Source organism: Ochotona princeps, chromosome 11 (genome assembly GCF_030435755.1).
Source record: "Ochotona princeps isolate mOchPri1 chromosome 11, mOchPri1.hap1, whole genome shotgun sequence".
Taxonomy (NCBI): Eukaryota; Metazoa; Chordata; class Mammalia; order Lagomorpha; family Ochotonidae; genus Ochotona; species Ochotona princeps.
The window spans coordinates 41,939,144-41,962,011 of record NC_080842.1 but is presented as its reverse complement, the minus strand read 5'-3'; the positions used below and the strand labels follow the sequence as shown (position 1 = coordinate 41,962,011).

Genomic DNA, 22,868 nt, shown 5'->3' with positions numbered 1-22,868 from the left:
GGGATAGACGGGTGTGTTCTAGGGAGCCCTTCCACACTTTCCCTTTCTTTTTCCTCTCAGGCGTGAGGCATCTTTGTTAACCTGTGTGACTTCTGACCAGGACTCCTCTCTACCTTAAACCTGCCCCAGAACAGGAAGCAGGCTTTGTCAGCCTCTCCTTTAGTCCTTGGGAGGAGAGAGTGAATAATCGCTTTCTGTCCAGTTATCACTTCGTGCATAGCCCCTTAAATATTCTGTTTTCATTAGATCCAATAGGGAAAAAGAGCAGGCAATGGAAGGGTGTCCCTACATCGTGAACTACTGAGCGGTGATTAGCCTGGAATGTTTGCAGGGAATGGCAGTGTGTGTAAGCTTTCACTTTTGCAAGTAGTGTCTTCTGATATTTCTTTGGGACCTGACTGCATGCATGATTTCATCTGAAGCATTTGCTGAAGCTCAGATAAACCTCTGTAATCTACTTTAATCTATTGGATACCAGGAGTTGCTTTCTATTTCTAGTTAAGCCACTCCCTTGCTGGGTGACCCTGTCAGACTGATACATTGTGCTTTCGTATTCCCTGGAGAATGGGACTTGTCTGTCTGTCAGGCTAACATGGGGAAGAGGCAACACTGGCATGCAGAGAAGAAGGTGCAAGATGAATTTGAGCGAAGTAGAAGAGCAATGACAGCCTGAGGCTGGGGAGTGCAGGGAGCAGGAGAGCAGGCAAACACACACAGTGAGGAAAGCACTTGTTTACCATCCCTCTTCATAACCCACAGTGAACGCTTATGGTCATTTGCTGAAAGAAGTGTTGCATTTCAGAGTGTGTGTTGTCACTAGCTATGTCTGCTAACATTCTCTAGCCTTGGGCTGCCTTGGGTCACAGGAAGTCCAGGTTCTGGCTGTTCCCCTGTCAGACACATCACTTAACCATTTCCCCTTCTTTCAGACTCATTTTCCTCTTCTATAAAACCAGGAAACACTTGTAAGTCACTCTTAAGCTCCAACCTACGTTGTGTTTTATGTTGTCCAGACTCCTTTTATGGAATTTTTGCATTGTGCATAATAGGAATGTTAGCTGTGGGCATGCTCATATTGAAAGTGATCAATTCAATTATTGGTGAAGCTGATGCATGTCCTAACTCTACTTATGGTCCAGAAAGCTAAAATATAGGAAATTGGCATTTTATATAGCCTGTAAAAAGTTGAGATGAAAGTTTTACTTGGTAAGATTACAGTGGTAAATGGGAAATGGATATTGTGATGCAACAGTTTAAGCTGCCAACACCTCTATCCTTTGAGTGCTTGGGTTTGAGTCCCGCCTCTGCTTCTAATCCAGCTTCCTGCTAATGCACACCTTCAAAGGTAGCAGATGATGCTTTAGGTTCTTGGGTACCTGCTACCCAAGTGGAGAACATGGATGGTGTTCCTGGCTTCTGACTTTGGAGCACTTTTGGGAGCTTCTAAGTATTAAACCAGTGGCTGGAAGATACCTCTCTAGTTAACCATGTTCTGCCTTTGAAATAATGAAAAAAAAAAAATGCAAAACAGAGGTGTTAATAATAAGTAGTAATATAAAATTTGCTATTTCTTAAATAGCAGCCACATCATTTTACTTCTCACACATAAATATTTCTTTTCTATCTCCAAATTCCAAATTTTGAGTTGAAGTATGACTTTGAAAGTTACTTCAATCTGTATTTGTTTTAAAAGTCTAACTCCAACATAGTTTCTTTCAATTGGAGAAATATTCTCCAGAGAGGAAAATATGGATTTAAACAATGAGTTTTGAATGTTTTTAGCTGAATGATGGGCAGTCGTGGGGAGCTGTGATCCTCCCCTCTTCCATGGTGGAGGATGGAAAGCACTATTAGTTGTACAACTTCTTGATGCAGTTTATGCAGCTTCTTATCCCTGTGACTATATGTGACGTGTCTCTGGTGGCTGGTGGCACGTGCAGCCTCGTTAGTCCACGTTGGGCTTTGGTGGAGAGGAGTATTAATTCTTTTGCTGATTCTTGACATTTAAATATGAAGTAGCACCAGGGCAGGATTTTTAAAAATTCAAACTGTTTTCTTACTTGTGAAGGTCTTGGCCTGATTCTTTCACATGTCCTGTGTTTCCATTGTCCCTGAATTGTCTGTATCTTTTGTCCTGTGCTTATTATCAGTCCGTCCCTTAGGCTGCATTAAAGCAACGACAATAATGGTATATTGTTATATTTATCACTTTTGATTTAGGAATGAGCATCAGTTTCCTATATGGTTGAAGGTACCTACATAAACTACTTAGATCTGAAGTATTTTTAACATGTGTTTTTTCTTTGTTTTTATTATTTTTTGATATTGTTTTCATAGTTGAGAGGGATACATACACATGTGGGGCTTTAATTAAGGTGGGGAGGGTCAGATATGGAGAAAAATGGGTGGGACAAATGTTGCAATTTTTTTTTTTCTCCTGTGTTTTCAAGGAGGGTTGGGGGTAGCACTTCTTACTGTCAAACTATGTCAGCACCCAGGGGTGGGGACTGGTCACTTGCCGATGCCTTAGACCATGATGTGGGGAAGAGTTTTCCAAAGGTGTTACTTGAGTGGTTCTGACAGTTTTAAGAAGCTGTTGGTTTCATTGCTCCAGGATTGAGAAAATCTTTCCAAGGTCTATTGGTTGACCAAGTCTACAGGCCCAGGTTGCATCCATAGATCCAGGAACATGTTGCAAAGCTTGACCAGGAGAATTGTCCAGCTTGTTTTGCTTCCCATCCTCTGACTAGGCAGTTGATGTCCCCTGCTGGCTTAGATGAGATGTCTGTTGTGTCCCCTGTGTGCATCTGATCATGCAGACCATCACACAGACATCAGCATCTGAGGAGGCCCAGTCCTGATATATTCACTTCCAGGTGGACTGTAATACATCCTGTGATTTTCCCTGTGGCCAGGGTCTGAGTCCAGTGATCTACTCGAGGAGTCTCCTAAGAAACCTCACCTGGCGTGAGCTCAGACTAAACTTTTTTTTTTTAAGATTTATTTATTTTTATTGGAAAGTCAGGTTTACAAACAGAAGGCGAGACAGGGAGAAAGATCTTCCATTTGCTGGTTCACTCCCCAAGTAACTGCAATAGCCAGAGATGAGCTGATCTGAAACCAGGAACTAGGAGCTAGGAGCCAGGAGCCTCTTCTGGGTCTTCCACACAAGTGCAGGGTCCCACGACCTTGGGACATCCTCCACTGCTTTCCCAGGCCACAAGCAGGACTGGAAGGGAAATGGAGCAGCCGGGACACAAACCGGTGCCTATATGGGATTCTGGTCTATGCAAGACATGGACTTCAGCCACTAAGCTACTGTGCCCATCCCAGACTTAACTATTGTGTGCACCAGCCGGTGCATTGTCAGGTTCAGTCTGTCACTTGAATTAATCCGCTGCCCAGCCTATTCTGCCCACTACAAACCCAGTACTCACACATACCAGCGGGTGCTGTGGCCCTAGTCGGGGCTACCCCCTAATAAGTACCACCAGGCCTGCCCTGGCTTTTGCAGGTACCAGCCTCTGATGTGGCCTAGCTTGGCCCAGCCAGTTTCCCATCTGACTCGTGCACACCCAGGGGTAAGGAGTCTTAGCTCAGCCTGACCTGTCCCAGACCCAGCTCTCACATAAGCTGACAGGTGCTGCTGCATTGTCCTGCCTCTCTTGTCCCCAGACTGGCCCATATACACCCCCAGTCCCAGCTTTCACACTTACCATTGGAAGCAGCAGCCCAGTAAGGGAGTTCCTGAGTATTTCCTACCAGGCCTGCTCCCAGCCCTGGATCTTGTGTATCAACAGGTTCTGTGGCCCAGACTGAGATGGCCTGCCCCCAGTTTTGGCATTCATCAGAAGGTGCTATCCTGACTCAGCCTGGCCTGCCTTCAGTGCCAGTTCTCACCAGCGGATACAGCACACTAGCCTGATCTGGCCCATCCCCAGCCTCGTGTGAACTAACTGAAAGGTGTTGTGGTCCAGCCTGGTGTGGCCTGTACCCTATTAACAAATATATTTCTAAAGCCTGCGTTTTCTTGTCCTGACTAGTTTACTCTGAGAAGATAACCTCTACTTTTTCTTTCTTTGTTTTTTTTTTTTTTAAATCTCAGGTATAGTTTTGTTCTTAGTACCTATTGAATTATTGCTTTTGCTCTTAAACTAAGTTCTTGTATCTGACTGTTTTAGTCACTTGTCTCCTGAATGGGCTTTAAGGGATTGTACGTGGGCCTGACTACAGCGGTCGCATTCCTCTGGTGTGCTGTGCTGCCAACTGGTCAGCACAGCCACCATAGTCCTAGATGAAGGGCTCTTCTGTGAGTGGACCCCTGTGCATCCTCGCAGGGACTTGGTTACCTCAATCTGCTATCAGAAGTCTAGTGTCTGTTTTCTATTCTATTCAGATTTTTTTATTCTCATTTTCTCTGAGACTTGAGGTTATTGACATTACTTGCTTTGGTCTTACCAGAATTCAGAACTGAGACCAGCAAGCTTTTAAAACTCACATTCAATATGTATTTTATTCAAAATGTGCCATAATTTTATGTTTGTAAACTATTGAGCCACAGACATGAGTGAGTAACTCACAGAATCACTTCCCTCCTCGCATTTTGTCCACGTCAAGTCCCTTTCCTGTGGACTCTGATTCCTGTCTCTTCTCTGTGTTCTTGTTTTCTAGGCCCAATCCAGAGCAAAGCCTGTAACAGTCCTGGTTTCTGCATATACCTAGATATGCTTTGCTAAGGGATAAAAATTTCTGGACCAAGAGCCATCATAAAAACTGTAAAAACTTTGGCCCCTTCATCGGTCCAGCTGACTGTCTTTCCCAGCTTGGCCATTTTCTATTTGATTTTCAGATTTGTTGTTAAGCCTGTGAGTTCATATTTTGACATCCTATCCTACAATTGTGGTTTCCTATGCTCCCTCCGTTACTTAATCCCTCCAGTGCTCCTAATCTTAATTTGCATTTGCTTGTAGGATATTTCCTTTCTTTTGAAAATTACTCTATTATTATCAAATAGAATCACAGTATCCAAAAGGTAATTATGAAGTTCTATGCCCAACTAAGAGGTCCTGCACCGCCCCTCCGACTTGCTGGCGGGATATTTCCTTTCTAAAGGGATAGGGTAGGGGTAGCGCACATTTTGACTTCTGTGCACTTGCAGCTTGGCCCAGCTCCTATCTGAAACAGAAACTGCCTTTCCTCCTGGGCTTTGGCAGGGAAGATGTGCTGTGCTGCCGGTAAGACTGCGTGCAGACCCCTGCCCCTCCTGAGGGCTTCTCAGCCTTGCCCCACCACCACTGCCCTATCTGCTGGCCTCTTCTTGTGGTTCACTTTCTGAGCTCCGCTCTGCGATATGCTTCATTCTGCTCAGACCTAGTTTTTCTCTTTGGTTTTCCTGTACCATTGCTGTTTTATGGTACATTGGAACCAGAAAGGCTGAGTTTCCTGGAGACCCAAAACCGCCTCTCCTCTGAGGACAGGTCAGACTGACTGTACCATTTAACCTGTGCTGCTGCTGCCACCTGTGAAACTGCTTTTGTGTTCAGTTGAAGGGGATTTGGTTTTTTAACTTAATGGAGTCACTGAGCAGTATTGAATGCCCCAGTGATCATCAATGAACTAGAACCTTCTGGGTCATGATATTCTTTGCCAAGTCACTTTGCTGTAGGAAACTAAGAGAACGGGTGAATCCCTGACAGTCATAACTAAATTGGGGTGTCTGTCCCAGCGCCTCAGGGCTTTACATGGAGTGGCTGTTTCAAAATATAATTACCATGAAATTGACAAACAGGAATAGATTTGGCTGACTACTCATAGTGTGTTAATGGATAGATGTAGACATTCCAAAGAAGTGAATTTTAAATTAGTTGGTTTGGAAGTTTGAAATGAAAAAGTTTAGTTTTTGGAATGAGAATCAAAGATCTTTTGGATGCTGCTTTTATCAGAGTCATTTAGTTTCCTAATTTCATTATATATTTATTTAAAGATATAGCCATAAAGGTAAAGAATTTTGTGAACAATAAAATTAGAAGCAATTTTCATTTCATTAATTTTTTCAGATTTATTTATTTTTTATTGGAAAGTCAGATATAAAGAGAGGAAGATCTTCTGTCTGATGGTTCACTCCCCAAATGGCTGCTGTGGCTGGAGCTGAACTGACCTGAAGCCAGAAGCCAGGAGCTTTTCTAGGTCTCCTACATGGCTGCAGGGTTTCCAAGCTCTGAGCCGTCTTTGACTGCTTTCCCAGGCCACAAGCAGGGAGCTGGATGGAAAGCAGAACTGTCAGGATTAGAACTGGCACCCATATTGGATCCTGATACATGGAAAGCAAGGACTTTAGCCACTAGGCTACCACACCAAACCCTTCATTATTTTTTTAAAGTTTCATTCAATTAATAATTGGGCTGTTGAGTCAAATGTGGTGTGTCATCATTCATACACAAAGGCAAAGTTTGAAGACATGTGTCTAGCAATCATTTGTATTCTGCTTTCCATAATCCTAAGAAAGTGAAGTGAAGTCTCTGTGGGATGAGAGAGTTTATTTTATAAATGGGGAGCCCAGAGACCCAGAAAACCCTCCGTAAAGGCACACAGAGAGCGAGGCAACTTTAGGGCGTAGTTCTGGGACCTGTACTCTCTGTTGTTTCTAAAGTTAAAAAGATAGCAGCAAACGTTCTGATTCTGGTTTTCTTAGTTTTTAATTTTCTTTAAGATTTTGTTTATTTTTATTGGAAAAGAAGAGTTACAGAGAGGAGAGACAGAAAGACTTGGTTTTTATATTATATACTTACCAGCAAGAGAGTTGTAATCCACAAGAGAGGGAACAAGAAGTCAGTAGTTACGAAATGGTTCATCTCCTCTCGGGAGCTGTTTTCCCTGGAGGAGTTGTGTCGTTGTGATTGTGCTCCTTACTGCAGAGAGAATGATCGTACTGAAAAGCACCGCATTGTTTTTCCAGGGAAGGATCTATCATCTCGGAGCAAAACGGACCTTGACTGCATTTTTGGGAAAAGACAGAGTAAAAAGACTCTTGAGGTAGGAAGCCACATAGTTGATAATGTTTTAATACCGGCTGCCTTAATACTGGTTGATTTCCAATACAGCTATATTAATAGTTACCCTCTTCCCCCCCTCCTCCAATAACCATTCTTAGAGGCTTCAAGTGAAAGCTAAACGTGACCCTCTTAATGATAGTTGGTAGTAAGGAACCTCAAAAAGGGGACTGTGTGCTGGCTGAGATGTGTATGTTTCTCTGGAGTGAGAACTGGTTGAAGCTCAGGAGAGAGCTCCTACTGCTGATGGACTCCTCAGAAGGGAGCTCGCATGCCGAGCTGCTCTGTGTCTTGCTCGGATTGCTTCCCTGGACTTGGAGTTGGGCTGCACAGGAGCGCCGTCACGTGCGTTCTCCACTCGGTTTCATAAGTGTTTTGAGATGCTGCTAGCTCAGCATTGAGAAGTTGGAAGGGTTTTAACTGGGTATCTCCTCCACTGTACAGTATTGATAATTTCAGAACTAGAGGAATGATGCCACTAAGCTCCCTCCAAACAGAATGACCCTGTAATTCATAATCCAAATTATTAAATTGTGCATTAATATAGCACTGAATATTATGTCATTTCCAAGTATGAGAGATAGCCCTAAGAGGGTTTGAATATCAGAATACTAGGATTCTTTGAAATAATGGATATCTGTCAATAGTGGGAGCAGATGTTTAAAACTGATATTTTCGTAGAAAATTTGGATTGTGTGGTTGCAATGGCTGCTAATTGGCTGTGTTGTACTTTTGCTCTTTTTTTTGTTGTTGTTCCTAACCAAGGCTATTGATGACTACAGAACAAAAAAGATCTGTTTCATTTATTTCTAAGGTGTTTCCAAATGGACAGAAATATTTTCTCCAGGATGGTGGGTAGTATTTGTTACTTAATACTTGTTTTAGAGACTCCAGAAGTACTAGTGGTGAGAGTTTGGTTTGGTGATTTGCTTTGAAGGCTGGGACTGAGGTCCCAGATCAGTGATCCCGTTTCTGCTTCATGTCTTCAGCTAAGCACAGAAAAAGCAGGAGAGCTGACTGACTCCCAGGGGCCTTCCGTGGGTGGTGGCTGTGCAGTCCATGTGGAGTCACAGAAAACATGAGTCCTTAGGCAGAGGACTCCTGCTTCACCACACAGAGCTTCATTTGTAAGGCTGTCGGCATTTGCTCTCACCTCTGCCCTGTGTGCTTATGCTGGGACTGGGGTCAGGCTAGTGACTTGGCCTGTGCCTTAATCAGCCTTCTGCTCTGAGCCTTCTGGCCTCTTCCTTAGCACTGTCAGTGTCCTCCAGAAGAGCCTGCCTTGCAGTTCCTTCCTCTACTGTGCCCTGCCACCTCTCTTCTGTCCTGACAACTGCTGCCATGTGATGCCTGCACCTGGCATCTGCCCCTGCTGACCAGCCTGCTCTCATGGCCACCTAGCTGGTTGGCTTACACTGTCCTGCAGCCCCACTGAGTTGGCTGCCTTCCACCCCTTTCCTTCTCAGAGAGCTTGGTCCTGTCTCTTCCAGTTGCTGATCCCTGCCACCCTCAGCTCTTGTCTTCTGCAGCCGCATCTTAGGTGCCTGACAGTGGAACAACCCAGGGAAAGAGGCAGCATTTGTGGGCTTCAGGTAGAACTTTGAAAGAATTTCAACGATAGCACAGAAAGCTTTTTGGTTTGGGAGGTTGGAGGGAGTCCACTATTTGTGGCTTTGGTTTGTGGACCGCTGAGTATTGAGTATATGAAGTTTTTTTCTGTGCTCTTCTGGGCTCCTTGGCTTGTGGTGGTGTGGTCATAGAGGATCATGTGAAATGAGATCTGTGCCAATGGTTGGAGCTTCAGAACTAATTCCCTAGTGCTAGTCCCTTTTCAGGTGATATGGAGTCAACCCCCTGGGGCAGGATGCTGTGTCCATGCAGGGTTCTTGTCTGGTCATATCCTAATCTCTCTTTTTCTAGCTTAGTGCTTCCTTTGGTTGACACATAGAAGCACTGACTATTAAGAGGTGTTTTTCCATCAGGCGCTGCTCTTGGTCACTAGTATTGATTCAGTAGGCTGCCTTGAGTTGCCTAAGGAGCTTGAAACACATGCCAGTGCCAGCAGCATCCCATCCTAGGCCAGCTCAATCCAAAGCTTGAGTTAGGGTCCAGGTATCAGTTAAAAAAAGAAAAAAAAAAAAAAAAACGTTTTATTTTGTAGATGTAAAGCCTGCTGATTGATGGTGTCTACAGTGTGGTAAGGCATAAGGGCCTGAGAGGGCCAGGCGAGCCGGGTGCACCCTGCTGTCAGGAGAGCCACTGGCTTGGTGACACAGTGTTGTTGAGGACAGAGCTTTGGAGGTGAGTCAGCTGGGAGCCTGCTGCACTGCAGGTTTCCATTGCAGAGACCTGGACAGGGCATGACCGGCAGTCCTGAGGAGCTCCCAGGCGGTGCTGCTGCTGCTCTGTGCAGCACGCTGAGAAGGGCTCCTTACTTAGACATCTGCCTGCATGGTCCAGAAAGCAGAATGTTGTTGTTGTTGTTGTTGTTTTGTTTTGTTTTGTTTTTTTATTTTATTTTTTTTTGGTCACATCTGAGAAAACAAGCAGTTTTTCTCTCCCAAGCAGAATTCTAAATTTACCTTTGACATACTTATGAGTATTCATGTGTTAAGTTTGCTTTTGTTGAGTTACGCTTGTACTTTTCAGAGTAAGCTATTGCTGTGAAACCTTGCAGCATCAGTTACAACAGCCTCATTGCCAAGGACAAGAGAACTTTGGACAGATGTGTTGGAAGTTGCCACCTCTGATGTTTCCCAGTCTCAAAAGAAATTGCACTTTGTTTCCCCTCTTTGTCCTCCTAGCAACACTGACCCAGATTTTTGTTTGGCATTGCAAAATCCCTGGCACTGCTGGAGAAGACACACCCTGAAGATGCCAGGGAGCACACTAGTGCTGGATGTTAAGGCAGAGGTGCTCCCTGGGTGGTGAGACAGAGACCCCCATCCCTTGTCAGCATCTAGTTATGGAACCTCGGCACCAATCACTTGCACCGTGTCTCACCTGTAACCAAGCTTGCTTTTTTTTATTTGTCCAACCTCTGACCATCACATAGAAGTTAAAGCTTTGTTAGGCATCTGTTTGCTGAACACTGCTAGACGCTTGTGATAGCATCTCATTTAATCCTGGTCCCAGTTCTATGAGTAGAAAACAGTGGCTCAGGGAACAGTGTTAGAAACCCCAGTAGCTCAGGTGTTAAATGTGGGTCCCTCTAATTCCAAAGCCAATGTGTTTTTCCTCATATGACACTATTGCCAATAGTAATGAACTTTTTCACATTAAGAGAGCTAAATTGAGTCGACTTAATTATGTATTAGCATTTTCTTTGAACCTTTTGTCAAAGACAACAGCTAGTTCATTCTGTGTGATGGCTTTGTAGGAAAATGCTAATGATCCTGTTTTGTGAAAAAGTTATGGTTTAAATTTCAAAACTTTACTACCTGGCGCTTGTCAGAGGTGGACTATTCTGGGTTTGGAAGTGTGTAACTGGGTGCCTTGGGTGCCTCGGCCAGATGGGGGATGGTGGACCCTGCTTGGAAGAGCTGCAGTCTGGAATGGCAAGAACCGTTTTGAGCTTCTGGAATGTAGACGCTGTACAGCGCTTGGGATGCACACACACACACACAAAAAATCTGCAGCTCCTATGAATGGTTAGAAAGGGTTCTTTTTTTTTTTTTAATAATTCTAAATTGACAGAATTTTGCACAGAGCGCAGAGGGGGTTCTGTGCACTCTTCACCCAGTTTTCCCGCAGGGGTACATCTTGTGTAACTATGATAGCAGGTGGAATAGGAAAATTGGCATTGGTCCCGTCTGTGTGAATAATGCTGTGTCGGTTTATTACATTTATGAATTTTGGGACTGCTTTCTGAGCTGAGATACTGAATTATTCCATCATCACAAAGATTTCTCCCACACTACTCCCAAATAAAGTCACACATCTCTCCATCATCATCTCTAACGCCTAGTGCCAAACCACTTGGAAATGGAATATTATCTCAGTGGGCAGTTTTGTCTTGCAGTCTGATGCTGAATCTGCTCAGAGTAACCTGCGTGTTCACGGTGATTGTAGCTTACCTGCCCTGCCTCCTGTCCTCTGCATGTACTCTACATGAACGCTACAAGCCTTGCCTCCTGTACCAGCTAGGTTTTACATTTCCTATCTCGAGAGAGTTATAGAAGACATGTGGAAATCAGGTTGCTTGGTGTCTTTTAAGTCTATCAGTTACATCCTTCACCTTAGTAGTTTCAGAAGAATATAAATTCAAAGTGATATCTTTATGTGGCAGGTTTCTAATCTCTACCTTGTTGATGTTGGAGTCTTCAGGGCTGTGTCTCCTGTGTCTCAGGGTGTGTTCATTTGAACAAGGTTGAGGACTTCTTTTAAATTGCATGCAAAACTGTGTGAAGGTATGTGTGTGTGGGTACATGTTGATATAGAAAATACAGTGTTGACTAAGTTGTCAAAGACTTAAAATCTAGTACTGATACATTAAAAAACTCCAGTTTTTTAAAAAAAATTTAAAATATAAATTGTCTTTGTGAACGTAGTAGGAGTAGGCTTTTGAATTATTCAGTGGAATAAACTGTCTTAGGCAAAGAATCTAATTTTGTAACTGTTTGGGATAAATATGTAGAAATAAAAATGTTACATTAAAATAAAAACCGAGGAAGTGATCGGAATGCTCTAACTTTTCTAGCACTAGAAACCTACACAGTTGAGAAGCCGTGTAGAACCCCTCTAGCACGAAATGTGGTGCCTGAAAGCCAGTTCCTAGTATAGTAAGCACATTGATGGTGCACATTAAGCACACAGACCTAGGGCACACCTAGAAATTTAAATCTTGCCTTCTGTCCTCTCTCCGGCCTTGGCATATCTAATAAAGATAAACCTTTTTGTCCATGACACACACTGGACAGTGAGCAGCTTAGGGGTGGGACTTGCGTGGTTCTCACCCTTCTGTTCCAGGCATATGATTGGTTCATATGAGGCATGTGCAGGGCTTCAGCAGATTGAAATCTCATTACACTGTTCTTTAGAAATACACAAAATTGCTACTCGCCTTAGTAGTTGTGATTTATATGGCTTCAGCATTGATTGTTGAAATATTTTTATCCAAAATTAACATCTTCTCTGAGAGTGGGAAATAGGCATCAGTCTACCTTCCTTGCCCAGCATAATCTTCTGATGTCTGTAATAGGCTCTTGACAAAGCACTATTGAGTGAATACTTACATCATTTTTTATTTTAAAAATAAGTCTGACCTGCTAGGAATTGGCTTTCAGGCTTTGTATTTTATGCTGAAGGAGTTTTACATGGCTTCTCTGATTTCCAGTCCTGTAAAAGTTAGAATATTCTATCACTTCCTCAGGCTGTAGAAACTGTTGGGAGGCAGTTTCCCTCGCTGAATCTGGCTGTTCACAAGTACCTGCTTAAACAATGAAAGATCATTGCAAACTGCCAATTACTTGGAAAGTTTCTAATAAACTGTCTGGAGAATGGCTGGTCACATGTCTGATTTGCAAATTCTTCCTTTCCCCCACAGTCTTTGTGCTATATTAATTGGAAGACAGTGAAAGCAGTGACATGCTCTCAAATTGGGGTTGTATACACTTTCTACAGAGACAAAGAAATGATCAAATATATTGAATTGAAATTGTAAGGGCCTCTTGAGGCCTGTAGAAGGTACTTAGCAATGGCCAGCTACTGCCAGGAGTTGTCCACATGAGTGTGAATGTGTGTGTGTGTGTGTGTGCGCGCGCACGTGTGTGCACACTCTTACTTGGTTTGCAAGTTGAAGTAGGAGACCTGAAAAACAAATTCCTTTAGTTCCTATCTAGTTGCACTTCCTGATACTCCTGTTTTTTTTTCCCTCTCATTTTTTCCCTCCCCCCCACCTTCCCAGTTTCCTTCCTCTATCCAGCTGGTTTCCTGAGTCAGTCTTATCGCTAGAGAAAATACTCACCATAGTGAGGATTGGCAATGTGAAACTAGCCTTCTCGCTTTGTTTCTCTAAACAACATGCTTCTGGCACAGGTTCCTGGCAAAACTCTTGCCAGTTCCTTCACCTGCATGACCTGATGAAGTTAGAAATTGTGCATTTCTTAGACTTCCAGAATACGCAGTGATGGTCACTGACCTTGAGAGCTTACGATGGCGTTTGCCTTTTGAACCTAAGTGTGGCTTCTTTGCAGTTTGTTTTCTTTTTCATTTGTTATCGTGAATCCAACTTTTTGCTGATTGCCCAGTCTGGAAATTCCTGCCAAGTAGATCCTTCTCTTATTTGACTGAATTCAGGGACTGTTTTGGGCTATTCTTCTGATTGGATTCAGTGCCTTAAGTACTTTGTAGGGAAAATCATGGAGAAATAAGTTCTTTATAAATTCATCTTGAAATATCTTTGAGTTGAAAACTAGTTATCTCGTCATTCTGAATTTTGATGCTAAAAACCTATGCTTGTGAGTTAGGTTGAGCTTCCTAAGTGGTTTACAGTAGATGGATCTCCCTCTTTCTACAACTGCTGTCACCCTGCCTGCTGTTTCCTTGCCCCTGATCTGGGCACCAGCATTCCAGAGCTGAGGGACTTTGCCAGCATAGCTGTTCCTCAAGTGATCTGCTGGTAAAGAATCTTTTAGTTAGAGATAAATTTAAACTAAACCCACAAATAAACTAATGCTCTTGAGTTCTAAAATTTATTTTTTCTCAATAGTAACGAGTTTTATTAGTTCTTACCATCACTTTGACCATTGGTTACAGAATTGGGATTTAAAATAATCTCTAAACTGGGACAACTGGCCAAAATTTTTTTTTCAAAGATTTATTTATTTGAAAGGCAGAGTAACAGAAAGAAAAGTAGAAAGAGGATCTTCCATCCACTGGGTCACCACTTAGATGGCCACAGCAGCTGGGGATGGGCCAGTCCGAGCCTGAGCCAAGATCTTCACCTGTGTCTCCCATATGGATGGCAAGGGCTTAAGGCCATCTTCTGTTCTGGTTGGCCATTAGCAGGGACCTGGATCAGAGTGTAGAGCAGCTGGACACAAAGTAGCACCTGTCTGGGACCTTTCTAGATGGTGACTTTACCTGCTATGTCGCAACACTGGGCCCTGGCTGTAAATTTTTAAGGTGAAATTTTATGAAGACATAAAAAAATCTCATTTGATCCTAGAAAGATCTAATCTGGCAACAGTTAGATGGAAGGTGAAATTGTAGGGTTGGGCATGTAACTTGATCACAAATTTAACTACAATATATATAGCATGGCACTGTCTTGAATGCAGGCTGGGTCCTCATTAGAAGGGTCTTATACTCTGAAGCCAGTAGACTTGTTGCTAGTTTTACAAGTGCTGATGATTGTGTTTGGATGGTTGGATTCTGGCCTGGATTTCTTTTCTTACTTTTTTTTTTTTTTTTTTGAAGATTTATTTATTTTTATTACAAAGTCAGATATACAGAGAGGAGGAGAGACAGACAGGAAGATCCTTCGTCTGATGATTCACTCTCCAAGTGAGTGCAACAGCCTGTGCTACGCCGATCCGGAGCCAGGAGCTAGGAACTTCCTGCAGGTCTCCCACGTGGGTGCAGGATCCCAAAGCATTGGGCTATCCTTGACTGCTTTCCCAGGCCACAAGCAGGGAACTGGATGGCAAGTGGAGCTGCCGGGATTAGAACCAGCACCCACATGGGATCCCAGTGTGTTCAAGGTGAGGACCTTAGGCGCTAGGCCATGCATTTCTTTTCAAAGGATTGCATTCAGAGACTAACATTCAGGGACAGAAGTATCTGGACCCTTTGTTATGTACAGTATAAGATAATTGATCTGTGTTTAGCAGGTGAGTGGATAGGGAAAGGAAGAACTAGTACTTGTGGATGAAATTTACAGAAAGATGTCTACTCAGAAAAAGGAGACTGTGAAGGCTGGCCAACTCTAAGACATTTATCATGATTGGTTTACTGTAGGAATTCTTGTGCTAGCTAAGAACCTGACCTAAATGCTGCTTGAGGTCTGACCTCTATTCTGTAGTAAAGAGAGCACATGGAATCACCCCATTTGAAGTGACGCTGGTGTGTCATTCTTCTAGACTACAAAGGAAGCACATTACTTGGATTCTTTTTCCTGATTTTCATGTATTTGGACAGTTTTGGCTTTAACTTCATATGTTCTTTTTTTTTTTTTTTTTTTTAAGATTTTATCATTATTGGAAAGCCGGATATACAGAGAGAAGGAGAGACAGAGAGGAAGATCTTACATCCGATGGTTCACTCCCCAAGTGAGCCGCAACGGCCGGTGCGCGCCGATCTGAAGCCGGGAACCAGGAACCTCCTCCAGGTCTCCCACGCGGGTGCAGGGTCCCAAGGCTTTGGGCCGTCCTCAACTGCTCTCCCAGGCCACAAGCAGGGAGCTGGATGGGAAGTGGAGCTGCCAGGATTAGAACCGGCGCCCATATGGGATCCCGGGGCGTTCAAGGCGAGGACTTTAGCCGCTAGGCCACGCCGCCGGACCCACTTCATATGTTCTTTATCCAAGATAAAAATGTAAAAAGTCTTTGGTGTGTTCAAATAAGAAGTCAGTCTCAGTGCTAATAAGTCGTCTATGTTAGCAGGTTCAAGAATTCCAAAGGAGCTGGCGCTGAATTTGTGGGGTGAACCAGAGGATGGGAGATGTCGTCTCTGAGATTCTGCCTTTCAAATTAAAATAAGCAAATGTTTTTTTAAAAAATTGCTAGGGTCTGTTATAGTGGCTGTTATAGTAGGATATATATATAGGATATATACAGGTTCTGTTATAGTGGCTGTTATAGTAGGATATGCTAATGCCTACAGTGCTGCTATTCTCTGGGTGCCAGTTCGTGTCCTGGATGTTCCATTTCTGATCTAGCTCTCTTGTGATGTGCTGGTGAAAGCAGCAGCAGAAGGTTGAAGTCCTTAGACCCCTGCACCCATGCAGGGGCCTGAAGGAAGCTCCTGGCTCCTGGTTTCAGCCTGGCCCAGCCATAGCTGTTGTAGCTATTTGAGGGGTGAATCAGTAGATGTAAGATCTGTATGTGTTGGTGTGCCCCTCTTTCTGTGTAACTGCCTTTCAAGTATATCAGTAAATCTTTAAAAAACAAAAATGGAAGAATTGTTAGAAATACTGATTGTTAGAGGCAAATGTGGTGGCCTGGTAGGCTAATCCTTTGCCTGAGGCACCAGCATCCCATGTGGGCACCATTTTGAGTCTCGACTGCTCCACTTCTGATCCAGCTCTCTGCTGATAGCCTGAAAAAGTAGCGGGGAATAGCCCGAGTGCTTTGGCCCTTGTACGCATGTGGAAGATCCAGATGAAGCTCCTGGTTCCTGGCTTTGTACCAGCCCAAGTCCTCCCCTGAAAACTGACCCACAGACATTCTAGTGAAATTGTTATGCCTATTTTAAATTTCATAGTGGTTTATCACATAGATAACATAATGGCCCTGTAAGGATTTATCATTCTTGTGAATCCTTACGATAAATATGATTTATCATGTTGTGACTAAACATTGATGGTAAACCTTTTAGAATCACCTTACCCAGGAAAGAAATTGGGTCATGTAATAATATGTTCTGTTCTGGTTTCTGCCTAAGGAAGACTCGATTTCAATGAATTTTAGTAATATGAACAGGAACTTAAGAGTTTGATAGGCCTGTATTTGAGGCCATGGATAGTTTGAAGACTGTGATTTCAGATAAGTTCTTTATACCTCTCTGAGCCTTAGCTTCATTCATAACATAAAATATCTAGCAAAGACTAAAGTGATAGTCAAGTGCCTATCACATAATAAATGTTCAGTGCATCATAGTTACTACTGCTATGATCACTGCCTTAGTTATTAACACTCAAGCCTTAAGATTCCAGAGACAGACATTAGGCTTAGTGGTTGGGACACCTGCAACCCATTTCAAAGTTGGGTTTGAGTTCCACCTTCAATCCCAAATCTAATTTTCTGCTCCTGCAAACCTAAGAGGCAACAGGTGATAGCTCATGTATGGAAACCTGACACCTACACGGGAGACCTAGATTGAATTCCAGGCTCCTGGCTTCAGCCTGGTCCAGCATTAATTGTTGTGAGCATCTGGGGAGTGAACCATCAGATGGGAGCTCTAGCTCTTAAATAATTAAGGATAGAGTCTTGGGGGTGATGAATAGTAACTTCTATACTGAAGCATCATTTAGAAATGAGAAATATTTATCCTTGTGCACATGATTATATATGAAACTGTTTAATGTAGATGTCAGTATATACTGACTAAACTCAACCCACTGAAGATCAATATTCCTCTTCCATAAAGTCCTTTAGCAAAGTAAAATGTGGTTGCCCTTACAGCAGATATAGAGGACTTTCTAACATTGACATTTTGTATTAATGCTTAAGAAAGTCATGGCGAAGGCAATAATCCTCATCCTAATGTGTTGTCTTTTACAATCCTAGGTAGAATTATAGTTATTTGTTTAGAGTATTAAAAAAAAAACAACCTCATGGTTTTATGGAAAGGAAAAAGCCGAAATAACAGCACTATCAACAGTAGCATTTGTTGAGTACCCATGGAGATGATGGCATTGTGTTTAATAAAATTTTCAAAAGGATTAGATGCTATCCCTATTCCCTCAAAATTTGGAGTTTTAGTACCTTTAGGGTTTGTTTATACAAAGATTAGAGATTCCAAGGACAGAAAGTTCTGTAGGAGCACCTAATTTATGCCACTGTTCCATATAGGGTTGTGTCTGTCAATCATTCTGGAAATTGGAATAATTCCATAAATACTAGGCAAGGAAAAACATTTATAAGGTTCTTTCCAGAAAATGAAAGTAAAGAACCTGCGGCCAGCATGGTGCTTTGGCTTGTTAGCGCATAGCCTGTGATGCTGACTTCCCATGGAAGCCTCAATTCCAGTTCTAGTTGCTCCACTTCCAGTCTAGCCCCTGGGTAACGCATCTAGGAAAGTAGCAGAAGATGGCCAAATTACTTGAACCCCAGTCACCCATGTGAGAAACCTGGATGGAGTTCCAAGCTCCTGGCTTTAGCTTGGCACGACCCTAGCCATTGTGGCCATTTGGGGAGTAAACAGAAAGATGGAAGATCTCTCTCTCTCTTTCTCTGTCTCTCTTCTCCATGTGTGTTGGTCTCTGACTCTTCCTTTAAAGATGCTATGACAAAGAAATTGTCCACAGCGGTTAGAAAATTTACCTTCTGGAGATGTGACACAGAGGAATCAGATGCCATTTGGGAATTCAGACAGGCAGTCCACGTAACAGGCCCCAGAAAACCACTGCTCTTCCCTTCCCTTCTATTGAAATCCATCTGGGTAGCATCACATCTTTGGAGACGGGAAAACTAAGACAAAATAGTAAATGAAATACTGAAGATTCGGGGGTCAAACCAAGACGCTTCTTTGTACATGCTGCTACATTTACTTCTTTGAATTCCCTTAAAGCCAGACATCAAAGCTTCTATGGATTAAATATGTCTGTTTTTTTCTTCCATGAGAAGTAGAGTTTGTTGGTACCTACATGGTCACTGAAGAGCAGAGAATACCTCCAATGCTGTAAATGTTTTTACCACTCTAGAGTACTTACGACGTGCCAGTTATTACTTTGATCTCCCGAGAGACAAAAGACAATAGGACTTGGCCTCTTTTAAAGACTTCTTGGTCCTCTGCCAGAGAAGATAGATTTGTAAACATCTTGAACATGATACATAATCTCTGCCGGAGTCTAATGAAACCTTTTCAAGAGCGTGTTTTTCTCACATAACAATTCGATCTTTTGAAAATGTGATTGAAATCATGGCACTCATGTTGTTCAAAACCTTACAGTAGCCTAAAGTCTGATCCCACCCCTTAAGACCCTTACCCTTTTTTCCCTTCTTCTCCATCCTTCCCCGCCCCCCACAACTGAGTTTTCCTCATACATCCCTTGCTACCTTTGCTGTTGTCACACTGCCCCTTGCCATTAATGCTCCTGCCTCAAATTCTTGATGGTTCCTCTTTGTGGAATGGTTCACCTCCTAACTTCCTCACGTTTTTAATCAAATGTCATCTTAGTTGGCCTTGTTTGATACATCCTGTTTATAATTGAAAAAGCAAACAACAAAAACCCCAACTGTTGTATCATCTTTCTTGCCTTATTTTTCTTCTCACCATCTGACTCGCAGGCTGACTTGTTTACTCTCTGCCTTCCCATAGCCCATGAGATCTCCCTGGAGTGCAGGAGTTTTGTGCTTTCTAGCATCTAGACCCTTGCCTGGGAGGAGGAGGGCGGTTCTTAGAAAGTTTTTGTTTGATTGAATTCAGATGTTGAAGTGCTTCAGGCAGTATGGGAACATAGACCAGGGTACCATTCCTATTAGACAGTAGATCCAGTGTTGTCAGTTGAACTGAGTCTTAAAGGCAAGAGTTCTCTACACAGACAAAACCTGAGTCCCAAACTCCCATGGCAGCAGGGTCTAGGCATGTAACTTGTAAATGTGTAATAAGAAACTTGATTTTGAGATGATAGTGGATGAAAGAAACAGTAATGTTTTCTGTCTGGAGGCCTTTAAGATTCATGAAATTGTTAAGACAGTGCAAATGGTGATGATAAAGTAGAAGAATGCTCCTCAGGAGCTTGTGTATAATCTCTGGAGGCGTTTTAAGTACTCAGATGTGGAATTACACAGCACACTCTAGCCTCGTAGACCCATCTTGTTGGGCGTGCGAGGCAGCATGCTAGACACATTTCAGTTGTGCATCTTTTCTTCTGGAGATGTGAGTGTTTACGTCTATCCTCCTCTGGTGTTTGAACTTGTGGTTTGTGATTCAGAGGAGCCCAGATAACTTGTAGCCCAATGGGAAACTGTCTGACTGGAGTGATTTTGGTGTGCGAATAGTGCTTGAACTGGGTTAGTCATTGGCCTCGTCTAATCCAGAGTACAGGTAAAATCATTCCCGTGAGTAAGAAGCATTACAAGGCTGAGTTTTCTATTGAACACAGCTCCTGATAAAAGGAAGAAGAAGTAGATATTGACTTTTTGGTACCTGTTCTATCAGTGGTCTGTTAATCAACAGAGGATAAATTATTGCTCTTCAGAAACAGGAAAGGAACCCTGGGCACGAAGGCATTTGTACCTTTCTTTTATTTGTTTTTTCTCTTTATTGGTAGAGGATCTTTCCTCTAGCTGTTTACTCCTTGGGGGTTTTGTTAAGGACTGAGGGGAAACTGAAGGCAGCTCTTTTGATTTATCTTCTTGCCTTTCCTTTTGGTCACTCCACAGGGCTAAAATAGCCGAGTTGGCTTTAATATGTTGCCATTAGAGACCAAACATTAGCTGGGATAAACCATCATGCCTCACAATGAAAAATGTCCCCTGATTGGCTAATTAATCAGTCAAAGGGGAATGACATGGCTTTCGGCTTGAGGGACTCTGCTAGAGAGAAACAGGCTGTTGATAAATGGTTTTCCAACAAATTCATATATCAAGGAAACTTAGTCATTTTTTAACTACAGTTTGTGTGACTGCAATTTTTTTCCAACTTTTTCTGCTGCTCTTGCTGTTTAGGCTGCGTTTTTGTGTTGTTGATAGAAAAATGTAGGATTTCAGATAGGAGAAAATACTTTTTATTATTTCATGCTCTTATGGGGATGATGTTCACTATGTAGGTTTGCTAGCAGGTGATTTTCCCCCAAGATAATTTGTAAAATTATCTTTTTCTTGGCACCCATCAAATTATGATCATATTCTGGTCCACATTTCCCGAGTGTAAATCCTGGTCCAGCAGTTGTTGGTAATAAGCTACTGGGCAAGTTATTTAACTTCTCTGTTTTCATTTCCTTATCCTTAGAATGGAAATAGTAAGAGTGTCATCTAATAGGATTGTTGGGAGATTAGCTGAGACCACCTGTAAACCATTTGGAGCAATGTCTGGCACTTAGGGAGGACTCATTAAATGCTCATTGTTACTTTTTTTTTTTAAAGATTTATTAATTTTATTACAGCCAGATATACACAGAGGAGGAGAGACAGAGAGGAAGATCCTCCATCCGATGATTCACTCCCCAAGTGAGCCACAACGGGCCGGTGCGCGCCGATCCGAAGCCGGGAACCAGGAACCTGTTCCGGGTCTCCCACGCGGGTGCAGGGTCCCAATGCATTGGGCCGTCCTCAACTGCTTTCCCCAAAAATAAGTTTAAGTGTTAAAAATCAATACATCAAAAATGTACATGTATGATCTTAAACTGTGATAAAAAAGAATGTTTAAAGAATTAAAGGTGCTTAAGAATTAAAGGAAGCTTAGGAGGTAAAATAGCTAGAAGCGTGAATGAACAATGCTGTTTTCACTGTGCACTGATACACTTAATTTTTTTCTTTTACATTTATGTGCATGTTATGACTTTGATTAAAAAGTAACAATGAGGGCCCGGCGGCGTGGCCTAGCGGCTAAAGTCCTCGCCTTGAAAGCCCCGGGATCCCATATGGGCGCCGGTTCTAGTCGCAGCAGCTCCACTTCCCATCCAGCTCCCTGCTTGTGGCCTGGGAAAGCAGTTGAGGACGGCCCAATGCTTTGGGACACTGCACCCGCGTGGGAGACCTGGAAGAGGTTCCAGGTTCCCGGCATCGGATCGGCGCGCATCGGCCCCGTTGCGGCTCACTTGGGGAGTGAATCATCGGACGGAAGATCTTCCTCTCTGTCTCTCCTCCTCTGTGTATATCTGGCTGTAATAAAATGAATAAATCGTTAAAAAAAAAAAAAAAAAAAAACCCTTATTTTTTGGTGGATATGAATGTGCATTTATTATTCCCTGCTAAACCAAATGGTGTATTACGATGACATTACCTTTTATAATTCTGGGTTGTTTCCTGATGGAAAACAGGCTATACAGGTATATCCGTGTGAATCTTCCCATTCTCTGTAAGAGCCACTTATCAGAGAAGCTCTTGGTTTTGCATTTGTTTCCCCATGGAAGATTCCTTTTTTTCTAAGTTGCTTGCTAGATCTTACCCTCTGCCTTGCTCTTCTCAGCTCTTCACTTATTTCCCAGCAGTTGTTAGAAAGGCACATGTTTGTGGCTGGCATTGTGGCCTAATGGGTAAAGATGCTGCCTGCAGCACCAGCATCTCATGTGGGTGTTGGGCTAAGTTCTGGCTGCTTCACTTCCAGTCCAACTCCCTGCTAATGTTCCTGGGAAAGCAATGGAAGAGGGTCCAAGTCTGTGGGTTCTGCCCACCTCGGGCCTCTGTGGGCATTTGGGCAGTGAATTAACAGATGGAAGATTTCTCTTTCTCATTCTGTCTCTCTTTCAGTAACTCTCTACTCTGTTGTAGGGTGATGGGATGGGGGCCTTTTTCCTTGGTGAGGAGCAACTTCCCCTGATTATGTCAGCGTTTGATGGTGTTTAGGTCAATAGAGTTCAGCATCTCTGGGAAAGCACTCTCTTGTGGGGGAAGATGCTATGGGTCTGGGTACTGGTGTGTGGGTGGGGCAGCGAGGCTGGCTTTTGCCTCCCTCCTCCTGCAGTTCAGGTCCTGCCAGGAGAGGGTCCCAGAGTCAGTTTTTCCAAATTACATATGCCTTCTTCACCTCACTGATTCTTATTCCAGAGGAAGATCAGCTGTTGATCCTCGTCTGCAACTGGATGTAACCTAATGTCTACTTACTAAAGTTACTAACAGAACTAAAGGAAAGATAAGAAACTATTTTTAAAAATCTTTTCAGATCAAAAGGAGAATTACTTTAAAATTTAGCAACCCTTTTCCCCATCCACCAGTTTCAAGTGTAATAAACTATCTTATTCCAAAAAACTCAGAGGCCAGGAAACTTACTGTT

General features: G+C 43.0%; 1 protein-coding gene across 1 annotated transcript in view; it reads left to right on the top strand.

Annotated features, from left to right (window-relative positions):
- Positions 1-22,868, top strand: part of PINX1 (PIN2 (TERF1) interacting telomerase inhibitor 1) — a 74,977-nt gene that overhangs the window by 10,995 nt on the left and 41,114 nt on the right. The window contains exon 6 of the mRNA XM_004579296.4: positions 6,956-7,032. Within this exon, the coding sequence (XP_004579353.2) occupies positions 6,956-7,032 (77 nt within the window). The remainder of the gene's footprint in view (positions 1-6,955; positions 7,033-22,868) is intronic.